General features: G+C 38.8%; 2 protein-coding genes across 5 annotated transcripts in view; one reads left to right on the top strand and one right to left on the bottom strand.

Moving 5' to 3' along the window:
• grik4 (glutamate receptor, ionotropic, kainate 4) overlaps positions 1 to 14,510 on the bottom strand; it is a 539,446-nt gene that overhangs the window by 34,052 nt on the left and 490,884 nt on the right. For all 4 annotated transcript variants that reach the window (XM_051931923.1, XM_051931925.1, XM_051931924.1 and 1 more), the window contains 2 exons: positions 13,558 to 13,710; positions 12,592 to 12,696 (listed from right to left, as the gene is read on the bottom strand). In XM_051931923.1, coding sequence (XP_051787883.1) covers positions 12,592 to 12,696; positions 13,558 to 13,710 — 258 coding nt within the window. The remainder of the gene's footprint in view (positions 1 to 12,591; positions 12,697 to 13,557; positions 13,711 to 14,510) is intronic.
• LOC114656856 (40S ribosomal protein S25) overlaps positions 1 to 14,510 on the top strand; it is a 1,002,297-nt gene that overhangs the window by 776,677 nt on the left and 211,110 nt on the right. The gene's annotated exons all lie outside the window — the stretch shown is intronic.

Raw genomic sequence — 14,510 nt, 5'->3', positions numbered from 1 at the left:
TTGATACAGAACTTCTGCTATGAAATTTGGCTCAGGTGCATCCTATTCTATTGAGCATTGCCTTTCCTATTCTGGGATATTGAATGTTGTCTGATGAGAGAAAAACAAATGCTTTTAGTACAAGACTACAACAAAACTTAATGTGAAAAAGTACAGGGGTCTGAATACTTTTTGATGCGAGTTACAGCATAATTTTGCCATGCATCAGGTGGCATTACTTAATTTGCCAGCTCTGCCTGGAGGTCTCAAATACCAATTCTTAGCACCTTCTGTGTACTTTGACCCCTGTCCTATGGAAACCCAGATCATTATGTGAATTTCCCATTGGGATTAATAAAGTATCTATCTATCTATCTATCTATCTATCTATCTATCTATCTATCTATCTATCTATCTATCTATCTATCTATCTATCTATCTATCTATCTATGTTGTACAGTACATGTTTGACCCAGCTTTCAAAATCCCCAGAACACAAAACCCCCTGTTCTCAATATCTAGTGGGGACTTATTAGTTACAGTAGCAAATTATAAAATACCAGCAGAGCTCTCTAGGTCCAAGTCTTTTATTGGACTTGCAAAGCAATTAACACCCCCTAGATCCAGTTTTCAAGAACAACTGGATGTCAGTTTTCAAGACAATCTGACCCATAACTCTAGACTCCTGAAATGCTAAAAACTATTTAGCCCAGTCTTTAAAACCAATTCCCAGAGAATTCAGACCTCAGAAATGCAGACCATCTGGGCGCACATGATCTGTAAGTCTACTAATTGCTTTTTCATTTGAAAGAACATACAATTCATCATGCTAAACTTTTCCTACGGCCTTTTGTGAGCAGGGTTTAAAGTGACCAGTGGTAAACTGGGCTTGACTGGAAATGGCTTGAGGTGGAACTTATTAAATCTATGGATAATGTAGTTTAATGAATTAAGGCTTGTGGCGCACATTTAATCCTCTAAAACGTAATGATGTAATTCCAGTAATTACACTCCAGCTCTGGGAGCGACATGATTTTCTTCATTATCAGCATCGTTTCAGAAGAGGCCACAAACGGCAAGTTTAGCGTCGAGCAGACCCTCTTCACTGACGATTGCATGCAATTTTTATCGGGCAGCTGTGGTGCCTAATTGTGTTCATTATGCTTTGCTTGCTGGGCTCTCATTCTTACACATAACACAGGCTGAAAAACAAAGAGAGAATTACATGAAGCAAAATGCAAAGATTAGACAAATGAGGAGGCAGCTATGGCACTCCACCAGCACCAGTTCCAAACAATCAGCAGCCCAGTTCTGATATCTATCAAGCACAACTCTTTCTGAGCCTAGGGGCCTCTGACTCTAATTACTGTTAGGGTACCTTTGCTGACTCCATACTACATCTCCCTACTTTCTACAGACCACTTTTTCGTCTTCTCCAGTTCTTACTTTAATTTCCCAACCTCATCTCAAAGAATCTTTTTTTTAATTCATAGAACCCTTTCTTCACTTGGAGCTAAATGTACTCCATTAAGGCACCGACTTTCTTTTCCTCTGCAATATCCTGTTTAGGTATAAATTCTTTCAGGCTCCAATCACCTTACCACTATTTTATCGAGACTCCTTTTTATCAAATGTTTGGTTCCATTCTTCTCGAGTCTTAATACTTCTCCCTGTAGTTTTATCTAGATTATTTTTCTTTAGTTTGGTTTGCTCCTATTATTTTCTCTATACTCTTCCCTTTCAAAGTTTAGGCTCCATTCCTCTTTAGTCTACAGAACCCTTTCTTTGTTTTACTATAGAGTCTACACTCTGGTTCCAAAGTTTCTTGGTTCCATTACTCTTTAATTTCAATAATCCTCTCCCTCTAGTTTTTGTGTCTTTTCTTTTTAGTTCTGCTTTAGACATTTCTGCCTAAAGTCATTAAACCCATCTCCTTTCTATGTTTCTAGATCTCTGCTCCTCAGGTTTTTGACTTCTTTAGTCTATAAATTTTCCCCATTGCTTTCCCCTAGACTCCATCTACTCCGTTGTCTATTGCATTTTAGTTTCCACACTCCTGTCTGGGAGATTGTTGGTTCCATTACACTTTAATATGTAGAATCCTAACCTTTGCTTTTCTAAGATCACATCCTCTGAAAATTCTGACTCAGTTCTTTTCATACTGTTCCCATTTGTGTTCAATAACCTCTTCTCTATACATTTTGTATCCTTTCCACTTCAGTCTACAGATGATTCCCATTCTTTTCTTTTAGACCTATCCCCATTAAAGTTTTGGCCCCGTTATTTTCTATATTCCTCTCTTTTGCAATTCGCTAGGCTCTTCTTACATTTTAGGCTCAATCAGATCCCTCCTACTGTTTTCCAATAGACTCTATCCCTACATATTTTTGTCTTTAGTCCTTTCCATTCTCTGCACTCCTGTCAAAGAGTTTCTTGGTTCTATTACACTTTAATATCTAGCATTCTTCTTTTGGTTTTCTCTAAACTGTGCCTTATCAAGTTTCTTGTATCCATTTTGATTAATGTCTGGATTGCTTCCCTTTGACTGTGCACTCCTATAATTTCTTGAAACTTTCCTATTTCTAGGTTCCAGCCCTTTACGTTTCTAGACCCACCACTCTCACGTGTTTTGGCTCCATGATTAAATTGCCTCCAGTTTGTTTCATGCCTTCCTTTGTTCCAAACCATTGTAAATACAAATTATTAAGACCAAAGAATGAAAACTGACTGCTTTGTATATTGTTGTGGTGTGTGTGTATGGGGGTGAATAACTAATTACACCACCCACATAGTTCATTTAGTGCAGCAAAAGTGCAAAGCAGATGAGACTAAAATATTTGTAGGAATTACAATGACTCATGACTAACTTCTGGAGTCTTATTATTCCATTCAGTAGCACTTGGGAGTCAAAAACAATCTCTTTTCACCAAGTACCATAACACACCTTTCATGGTGATCTATGTCCCTCTCATAGATAAAACAGTTTATAAACTAGGAATGATTGCTATGTGAGATTCCTGAAGTGCTCTAGACAACCAGTGGGAACCCAGCAGACACACAGTGTGTTTGAAAATTGTGAAGTGCATCAATCAAAGCCAAAGGCTGCTCTGTCAGGCTCACTTTGTTGATGATGGCAAGTAAATGTCACAAAAAAGGTCAAAATCTTGATTTCTAATACTAGCTGCCCTTTTGGAAAAATGTAAACTTTGGCTTGTAGCGCTTAAAAGTATTTAGCTCATAGTGAGTCTATAATGGTGAAGGTCCAGACCAATAAAACCAGTCTAGCCTTACACCAATTTCCCCTTGGGATTAATAAATCTATCTATCTATCTATCTATCTATCTATCTATCTATCTATCTATCTATCTATCTATCTATCTATCTATCTATCTATCTATCTATCTATCTATCTATCTATCTATCTATCTATCTATCTACCAGTATATATAGGAAATGCCATCACACACACTCATTTTCGCAGCTGCTGAGAAGAAATCCAACACAAAACTGTGAATGTTCAGCTGTTTTCCAGAGATCAATTTTTAATTTTCAAATAATAAGCAGAGGTAGCACTCCTTACAGGCAAATACCTTTGCTGCTTTTCTCCCTTAGCAAAATTCCTGCTAAGACATATTTTACAATACATTACAACAATAAGTAGCAAAACACGAGTGACTAAGAGCAACATATCTAGATTTCTATGCACAAAATTAAAAACTGTACCTGACATTCTAAGATCTGTTTTGCCAAGCTTCTTTTGAATGGATACTTAGCTTGTAATGGACTCCACTAACACTCCCAAATATTACAAGATGCCATTTACTATCTGTTTTCAGAATTCCTTTCGCAAGCTACTAGAAAACAAGAATGATGAATGATGCTTTCTGAGGTTAACAACGTGTCTTTAGATGGCTGAGGAGTCCAATCCTTCAGCCACAGGTCTTTCCACAGTGGAGGATAAGAGCTTCAGTTTAGGGGAATTTTTTTCCTTCTCCCTCCACCTGTTGCTATCTTCTGTCCACCTGTCTTTAAATAAAGAGAAAACTGAAATTTTAGTGATTGGCAATAATGGATATAATGAGGTTATTAGAAATAAACTTGATGCATTAGGATTAAAAGTCAAGACGGAGGTAAAGAATTTAGGGGTAACTGTGGACTGTAACCTGAATTTTAAATCGCATATTAATCAGATCACTAGGACTGCATTTTTTCACTTAAGAAATATAGCAAAAGTTAGACCTCTTATATCATTGAAAGATGCTGAGAAATTACTTCACACTTTTGTTTTCAGTTGACTAGATTACTGTAACACACTCCTCTCAGGACTACCCAAAAAATGACATCAATTGATTGCAACGAGTGCAGAATGCAGCTGCTAGAATCTTAACATTTCTCCAGTTTTGATGTCACTACATTGGTTACCTGTGTCATTCAGAATTGACTTTAAAATTCTGCTTATGGTCTATAAAGCCTTAAATAATCTGCTCAATCCTATATCTCAGAATGCCTTTCACCTCCAAATCGTAACCTTAGATCTTCAAATGAGTGTCTGCTTAGAATTCCAAGAGCTAAACTTAAAAGAAGTGGTGAGGTGGCCTTCTGCTGTTATGCACAAAAAATCTGGAATAGCCTGCCAATAGGAATTCGCCTGGCTGATACGGTGGAGCACTTTAAAAAACTGCTAAAACCTCATTACTTTAACATGGCTTTCTCATAGCTTCATCTTAGTTTAATCCTGATGCTCTGTATATTCAATGAATTATCATTATTATTCATGGTGGCTCCAAAATCCATACTAACCCCCACTTTCTCTTCTGTTCTTTTTCCGGTTTTCTGTGGTGGCACCACCACCTAATCATAGCACCGTGATGTCCCTACATTGATGGATTAAAGACCAGAAGTCCACGTGACCGTCATCATCAAGTCCTTCCGTGAGAACCCTGAATACCACGAGGACTGATTGAGGTCATTGATGTTAGGTAGAATGCCTAGAGGTGGCTGGGTGGTCTCACGGCCTTGAACCCCTGCAGATTTTATTTTTTCTCCAGCCCTCTGGAGTTTTTTTTTTTTTTGCTTTTTCTGTCCTCCCTGGCCATTGGGCCTTACTCTTATTCTATGTTAATTAGTGTTCTCTTATTTTAATTCTTATTTTGTCTTTTTTTCTCTTTCTTCATCATGTAAAGCACTTTGAGCTACACTATTTGTATGAAAATGTGATATATAAATAAATGTTGCTGTTGTTGTTGTTGAACAGAGAGGCAGTCACTCTCAAGGTGAACTGCCACCTCATAAATCATGTGATTCTATAGGAAATGTTCTGTAACTGGGGTGTCTTAGCTAGTAATTGTGAGAGGTACCTTTTGAAAGGCAGTCCTTGAGGATGTCTGACAGACATTCTGGTACAGTGATCTGTCCAGTAGAGTTGGTTATACAGGACCATTGATTCAGTGCTGGTCTTGTTTGCCTTTTTAAAAACACTGGAATTAGTGTGGTGGACATTCCAGCTGATATGTAGTCCTGAAGAAATCTCTCAAGAGTTTTAGTGAAAAATGGTAATTAACCCAACTCTTGCATTTATAAAGACAAGCAGCTTGATTTGTTTGAGGTCACAGTTCTTGGAATCACCACAGTGCAGTTTTCTAAAGGAGGTGCTGGCATAACTGAAGTAGTTTTGAATTCTCTTCTCAATGATTGGGACAGATGGCTTTTGCCACAGTTTTTCCAGATGGTGATGTTCGCCAGAGATATCTTTGTACAGTATATGATCTTGTATTTGCCAATGTGAAGCATAATATTGTTTCACACATCAGCACTGATTCAGAGAGAGTACAGCTACAAAAATAAGAAGTCTTGAGTGTTTTCACGACCAAAGATGTTATTTACTGATTCTGTTTCCTAGAACTAAGCAAATTTGTCCTTGCGGTTTTCTCTACCCCACATCTAAGATGTTTTCTCCTGACCTTTCTCTCCATTTCAGTTTTAAGTGTATTTCTCCTAATTCTTCTTTTAAAGTTAGTTTTGCTAGCTCTTTTCTCTATGCCAGTTGTAAGAGTTTTCCCTCACTCTGCACTCTCTCATCTAAATTTGTTAATCCCTAGGCTCTTTTCAATTTTGAGTCTAAAGGCATTTGCATACTCATAGTCTGTTTGCTTTGTACTGAATCAGGAGATGATTAGTAGCTTTGTTTTATTTCCAGTTTGTCTGGCTGCATTTCACACATCAAACTTTAAAGCAAACCAGAAGTAATAAGAAATACCCTGCAGATGTGTCGTGGACTTCATTCATTGGACAGAAACAGTTTTTTTCCTGGGAAGAAATCATCATGAAGATTCAGTAAGAGCTGTGCTTGTGCGCTACTGCATTTGCAATGATTATGTGGTTTGTTTACCAAGAAGAGCTCTGGGAGCAGACTGTCTTTTATCTGATTACTACAAGTAGAAGAGAACACGAAAATGTGCTACTTTGCATGCTACAGAAAGGACAACTTTCTGCTTGTGACTCTATGGCAAGCTCTGCTGAAGGCATCCTGTGATGTGCCTCAATTTCATTTAGGCAGTAGACGTATGGGGTGAATTTAATTTCATTGTGTGATGTTGTGCATTTACTCTCTGATAGCCTGAATGTCACCTCTATTTAGGTTATCTCAAATCACATGTCTGCTGCCTGTAAATATTTACTAATAATGTTCACCTGGGGATGCTTGATTCACATTTACTACACTGTATCAAAGTTAACGTATCTCCAGTGTCAGCATTGTGCCAAAAGTGCAATGGCATTGGGAGGGTGCCCCACCTGTTAACAGTGTCACTCTTGTGATTTAAACTTTAGGAACTGATAGTCACTTGCAAAGGGCATTTGTTTCTCACAAACTGTGTATGTGGTCAGTTTGATTTACCTAATCACAAGTATATTTACATCTTTATTTTTTATGTGATTATTTGCTATCCAGCCCGATTGTGGGAGAGAAAAAGAGACTCTAGAGCTGAATCAGGTGCTAGGATTGCTCTGACTGAATGGTATTTATGTGAACCTGTATACATGTGTGGATTTATTTTTGGACTGATATTGCCTAATTACCTGTAGAAATGTTTTCCATAATACTCAGTATTTCCTCATATGAACCAAACCAGGGTTCACTTTGTACCATACTGAGTCCACCATTTCCAAAGGGTCCAGTACAGTTGTTTTGGTCCACACCTAAGTGTGACTGGTACATTCACATCTACCCAAATGAACCACTTTGGGGGATATTGCTTCAGAGTTAAAAAAATGCTACAAACAAACTAGGTATGAAAATGTCTTATTAATCCAAATATTTCTTTATATCTTGCAGGTATGTGATGATTATTCATTTTTTCTGAGATTTAAGTTTTTCCTAAATTTGTCGATGAACTCTTGACAGTTTTCAGTCTATGTGTGTTATTCCAAATCTTTTTATATGTAGTATAATAACCCAAAGCAGGTCTGCATGTATTTCCAAACTCTTCTTCCTATAATTAGTTCTAAACAAATTTGTCCTAGCTCTCCTGTTTATCTATAATGTGAGATTTTGTTGATTTCTCACTCTGTCCCATACCTACTCTGTAAATAGGTTTGTACCTACACTCCTTTTGATAGCATAACATAACATAACATAACATGCTCAAGCTTGCTTAATCCAGTTCAGGGTAGAGAGAGGTGATCTTACTCTAGCTATACCAGTCCTGGACATGGCAAGGGTTTAATGCAGTGCCCACTAACACACACATCCACACTCACATTTACACTGGGTTAATTGACAATAACAATCCATTTCGCATGCAATTGTTTAAGGATGTGGAAGTAAAGCCTTTACAAACACTGGAATAATGTAAAAAGCTCCACACAGACAACAACTGGGAATGGGATTCATACCCTGATGTTGCTTTGCTTTTATTTTGTCATCTCTATTTTACTTTTAAGCATGGTGAGAAACTATACTCAGTGTAGAATAGTTCACATAACATAAAGCGCGCAAGAAATACTGGATATTTGAATGAGGGGCTTTATTCCACCACCACCACCCCCTTCCAATGTCCCGGACGAGCTTTTCAGCACATTGTTGCCTCCCTGGATTACTACTCCAGTGTGGAGGCGGTGCAGCCAGAGACAGGAGAGGAAGCAGAAGCATGGTAAGAGAGCTGGCGTCCATGCCAGACTAAAGGACTCCCTGAACAAGTCAACTCCATCCAGTCTGATTGACGTGAACATCCAGTCTATAGTCAACAAGATCGAATGTGCTAAGACTGAGAATTTCTTTATATATGATGAATGGCTACACCTCATTTTTCATCCAATCCTGGCTGAACGCTAACATCCCCAATGTGGCTATTGAGCTTGCAGGCCAGACTATTTACCGCTCGGATCAGACTGCTAAATCTGGTAAGGACAAAGGCGGCTGGGTGTGCATATACCTAAATGATGTTTGATGCACCTCCACAGTCATTGCTGAACAATATTTCTCTCTGGAATTAAAATTCATAACGCTCAAGTGCAGACCGTTCTATCTGCTGAGCGAATTTACAGATGTGTTCCTCACTGCAGTTTATATCCCTCCCTGCAAAATATTCATCCATTTATCTTAGCGAGCGATTTTATTCACACCAGTCTTAAAACTGTGTTCCCCAAATTTTATCAGTTCATTGATTTCCCAACCAGAGAGAATGATACACTGGATCACATATACTGTATGTAGCGAATGCTTATACAGCGTCACCCTCCCCTCACCTTGACCAGTCTGATCACATTTCTTTGTTCTTGACTATGACATACAAACCCCTTATTTCCAGGACAAAATCTACTGTGCAGACAGTTTGAGTATGACCTGAGGGAGCCACAACTCAATTACAGGACTGTTTTTATGATACCGACTGGGAACTGTTCAAACAGGCAGCTACAAAGGACAATCACAGTGACTTAAACGCCTATGCCTCCTCTGTTTTCTCTTACATTAAATTCTGCATGGACAATGTCACTATTACTAAGTGCATCCATACGTTCTCAAATATGAGACCCTGGATGAACAGGGAGGTCCAAGACATGTTGAAGGCATGTGACATTGCTTTCCATATGTGAGACCCAGAGGCCTGCAAAACAGCTAGGTCCAATCTGGAGAAAGGCATTAAGGAGGCAAAGCGCTGCTACTGTATAAAGCAAAAACAGAGGAGTATTTTAACAGCTTTGACTTTTGACTCCCAATGCATGTGGCAGGGCATTAGGTCCATCACAGACTATAAGGATAACACTTGTTCAGGGAACATTGGAAACTCATTTCTTCCTGATGACCTCAAACACTTCTTTGCATGGTTTGATAAGGACAGCAACCAACCTATCATCAAACTAACCCAACAAGAGGCCCCATTATGCACTCTGGCACTGAAAGCATGTGATGTAAGATGGGCTCTAAGCCACATTAATCCTAATAAGGCAGCGGGCCCTGATGGGGTTCCTGGATAGGTCCTGAAGTATTGTGCAAAACAGCTGACAACAATGTTAACCAGCCTGCTTAATATTTCTTTACAACATGCCGGCTGTCTCCATTTGCTTCAAGTCTTCTACAATCGTCCCTGTTCCAAAACAGGTAGTGGTAAGGTCCCTGAACAATTAGCAATTATCACCTGGTGGCCCTGACCCCACTTGTTATGAAGTTCTGTCACTTGCCCTTCACAATATCCTGTCACACCTGGAGCAGAGGGACAGCTATGTGCGCATGCTGTTTATCGACTACAGCTCCGCCTTCAACACCATCCCCCCCACTAGCTGGCTGTTAAACTAAACAACTTGGGTCACAACTCACATCTATGTAACTGGATTTTTGATTTTCTCAATAACAAACCACAAGCTGTGTACATATTTAAGCACTTCTCTTCATCAATACAGTAATATGGAACACTGGGGTACCTCAGAGCTGTGTGCTGAGCCCTCTCCTTTACTCACTCTTCACAAACGACTGAAAATCATAATAAGTTTGTAGAAGACACCACTGTGATAGGCCTGAACAATAATGACGAAGCAGCCTATAGAGAAGAAGTCAAGAATATGCAGAGTTGGAGTCAGAATAACAACCTTGCACTCAATTCCAAGAAAACAAAGGAATGGATTCTGGACTTCAGAAGACTGAACTACAGCGGTTACCATCCCATCAGCATTAACGGCGAGAGGGTGGAGACAGTCCAGAGTTTCAGATTTTTGGGAGTCCACATCAGCCAGGACCTGTCACGGACAACAAACACAACAGCAATGGCCAAAAAAAAGGTCTTCAGCAGCTTCACTTTCTGAGCAGCCTGAGGAAAACACAACTCCCACAACAGCTTCTGGTTAACTTCTAGAGGTACATTATAGTCACACACTTATACATTGGCCCATGTAGAAGTCATGATCATTACATCTCTTCTTGGTACTCAAATGTGGCACTTGGTGCCACGGCCCACCTGTCAAGTTGTTTTGCCTGCCTAAGGTAAAGTCATCCCTGACGGAGGATCGCAGGAATCGTGGGAAGGAGAAGTCCTTTCATCGGATTGGCTGGCCCAGCGCTGTTTCAGCCATGGAATGGCCAAACGGGGGAGGCAGCTTAATGGATGAGGTCTCCAGGACTCTAAATATATCCAACTCTTCTTATGTGATATCATCTACTGTTAAATTCTGCTCCGTACTTGTAATATTTTTATATTGTATTGAGGATTACTTGTGTTCTGTGTATTGTATTGTATTGACCCCCTTTTTCTTTTTGACCCCCACTGCACACCCAACCTACCTGTAAAGGGGTCTCTTTTTGAACTTTCCTTCCCAAGGTTTCTTCCATTTTTTTCCTACAAGGTTTTTTTGGGGAGTTTCTCCTTGTTTTCTTAGAGAGTCAAGGCTGGGGGGCTGTCAAGAGGCAGGGCCTGTTAAAGCCCATTGCGGCACTTCTTGTGTGATTTTGGGTTATACAAAAATAAATTGTATTGTATTGAATTGTACATTGACTGTAGTTGTAATTGTGACTTTATTTATTATTTATTTATGCTTACATATTTACCTTAACGTTTACTCTGTGTATATTTGGAACTGTTAATAGTAACCATGCTTCTCATAGTTTAGTGTTTACTTTTAAATTTTAAATTTACTTTAAAAGGCATCTAAAGGCTTGTTCCAAATGATATTTTGTTGTATTGTACAGTGACAATAAAGGTGTCCTACATCTTACATCTGAACAACTGGGCTACTGCATGTTACTCCAAATAATTTTCAATACCCCACACATAAACAGATTGGTGCCATTGCCCCTTTTTGTGCTAGGTCTCTGAAGGTGGATTTTAATTACTTTTTAAAACAATCCTGTGCCTAAGTCGATTTTGTCCCTACATTCCCCTGTGAATGTAAGAGTCCCGTCAAAGTGACTTCCAGGACAGTTTGTTTCCTGTTAGTAGTTTGTTGCACTGCTTTGAATGACATAATCATGTACTGTTCTGTATAGCTGTCTCCTACATCTGCTTAATAATTACCTAAATAGTCCTCTGGAGAAATAACTTCTGCTACTTATGGATCCAGGTGATAAATGCTATAATAATCAACTACATTCATATTAATTTATAACAGGAAATTACAAGGCATCCAACCTTCCTTTATACAATCAATTAAGTGATTTATTAATGTTTATTTGAAAGGCCACAGATCACAGCACTACAAGCAAACAAGGACTCAACATTTTATATAGCATTATCATATGCAGAATTCCATCCCAAGAGAGTTTACATGTATAAAGCTAAATACTTTTGCTTATAACACCTGATAGTTACACCACAAGGCATTCAGAATCATATATATATTATTCATACAGTACTTCTGCAGTTTTAAATGACAGCATGATACATATGTTGCTGTGTTTCAAAGGTCAGCACAATATGTCAAGATGAAACTTCCTGGATTTGAACATTATTCTGATAACATAATGATGTCTAGGTGGTTTTTTCCTTTACAGGATAACACGTTATCTGGAATGGTAAGGTGTCTTGGGTGAGTTGCAGAAATATAAGGTGCTGCATTGTGGGTGGGCTGGGATATTGGCCTTGCATAGGGAGAGGTGTTGAACAAGGGTCATCTTGCAATTATATTGGTGTGGGTGTATATATAGAGAAATAGGATAATATATGGGGTGGGTTGCTGCACACAAAATGGATTCATAAAATTATATAGAGGTGAGTACTGAAAATGAGAATGGTGGCATTCTACAGAGTTGTAATGCGTTTTATAATCTGGTGTTATAATTGAGATGCCATATTGGTAACCTGACTGTGTCAAGCAGAAAATATTCTTCAATGAGAAATATATGATGCTGTTGGCTAATTGTTCATTATTTCTAACATGTGAAAGATATGTGGTTGAGAACATTATAGACAACCTATCTGTACATTAGAATACAATGTACATCACAACAAGAAATCTTATTCGATAAGCTGGCTTGGGTGTCCCTATTGTTCATGTCTTAATTTGGCTGTGGTGATCTCACCAAATTGATCATAAATTCTGGAAAATTTGAACATCTTATTTAAAAATACTACATGGATTCTGGGACTCACCTCCATTAGCAAGTCATCAACAAATGATTTACTTTACCTGCCTTAGTCCATCTCTGGTGTTCTTCATCACCCGCAGAGCATAGTTAGACCTCTGACCTTTGCTGTTGAACTCAATGTGGCCGGTTAGACCTTCTAATTCTACCTATCCAGGAAAGAGAAATGAAGACATGACTGAACAGAAAGGTGAAGACTGCTGTCTTGTAGGTCCATCACCTTAAAGAACTCCCTGCAGGTGTAGAATCTGCTGAGGGACTAAACACATCCTGTGAAGAAGTGTGAATTGGTGCTTAACTGATCTCGTAAAATATTTAAACATGCGTGAAGACAGTCGGGCACCAATCCTGTAAAGCATTCTTAATTGTAACCAAACATCTCAATTCGGCATTGAGCAGTCCAAAAAAGAGTCCTTCTGTGGAGACCTATATTATACTTTCCTTTATGCCTTTGTTTCTTCTTTATTAATACACAGTGGTGGTGCAGTGATTAGTGCTATTGCTTCATCCCAGTATCCAAGGGCTGAATCTCATGCCTGGTTATTATCTATGTTGAGTTTGCATGTTATTCCCATCCCCTGGTACTCCAGTTTCCCACCCACATCAACAAAGATATCTATGTTAAATTAACTGGAGATACTAAAGTGGCTTTGTGTGATGGTTGGTGTGTGTGTTAGTGGGGCCTGTGATGGATTGTTACCCTGTAAGCTTCCTGCAACCACAAATTGCATTAACCAGGTTTGAGAATGTTATGTTTTACAATAATTCATTGGTAGACTGGTTTCCCCAATTGCTCCTCCATGTTTTCTGTCATCCTGTCTCCTATTTATTTTGATACTTTTTTTCTTTTACAGTGTTGGTGTTAGCTAATGTACAACTGATTTTTTTTAGTAAAATGTATCATGACAATACTAGATATGAAAAACATTATATGAATGATGATGCAGCTCTCTGGTGAGGAAAGATAAAATAGTACTGTATATAAGACAATAGTTCTCACTATTACTTACCATCCTTAGGTAGTTCATCAGGCTTGTCCCATGTGGCCAGATCTGAGATGACTTGCAGGACAGCTGTTTGACTCCAATTTCCTGGCTACGATTCAGTTCATGTGCTGCATTCACTACAGCATGGACTGCATCATACAGTAGTGCTGAGGAAAGCTGGTGAGGAAAAATGTCAGTAAAACACACTGCAGCACTCCTGCCACCGTACAGATCCCAATCATTTCTCCTGATGATGCACTCCTTCCCTGCTGAGAGTCACATGTACCTTCAACATATCCAAGCAAATATCGTAGTGATGCACAAAAGTTTGTCTGATATCTGACCAATTCCACTGATGGCAAAAATGAATATAAAAAACAGATGGCATGCCATGCAAACCCAGCACATTATCAGTAAAGCCACCCATATGCTCTGCAAACCAATTACAGTTCGACAATGAGCCACCTCTCATCACTTCAGATCAAATGTATCTGTCACAGAGTAGGCAAAAACTGAGCTCATTTATTGTACAAAACCCACTACAGTTTCTATTCCCCTTGAAGCTCTAAACATTTCTCATATACAGTACATTCATCTAGAGTCCCTGAAGACCTATTAATATTTATCATACATAAACAACTTAAATTGCTATACTCTCATACATTACAGACAACATGGCTCTCTAGCACTACCACATACAATACTTCCAAAAAAGACTTTCCCATTTTCTAATTAAATTGTCTTGAAAGCCCAGTGGATTTGCTTGAACATCCTGCAGATTTTGCAATATTAGCTTCATAGAGTCAACCACCCAAACATCCTATGCATTCACTAATATCCTCACCTTTGACCGTGTAGAATGAACTACCAAAACAAGTTAAGGCCATTTAGGAAACTACCAAGACAATGGTAGCAGCAGAGTTCTTGGACATGCCAGTGTGGGAACACAGGAGCCCCTAGGTTGAGATAAACTATGC

The sequence above is a fragment of the Erpetoichthys calabaricus genome, chromosome 9, assembly GCF_900747795.2.
Source record: "Erpetoichthys calabaricus chromosome 9, fErpCal1.3, whole genome shotgun sequence".
NCBI classification, from domain to species: domain Eukaryota; kingdom Metazoa; phylum Chordata; class Cladistia; order Polypteriformes; family Polypteridae; genus Erpetoichthys; species Erpetoichthys calabaricus.
Note: the sequence above shows the minus strand (reverse complement) of the source record. Positions and strands in the feature narration are given on the sequence as shown.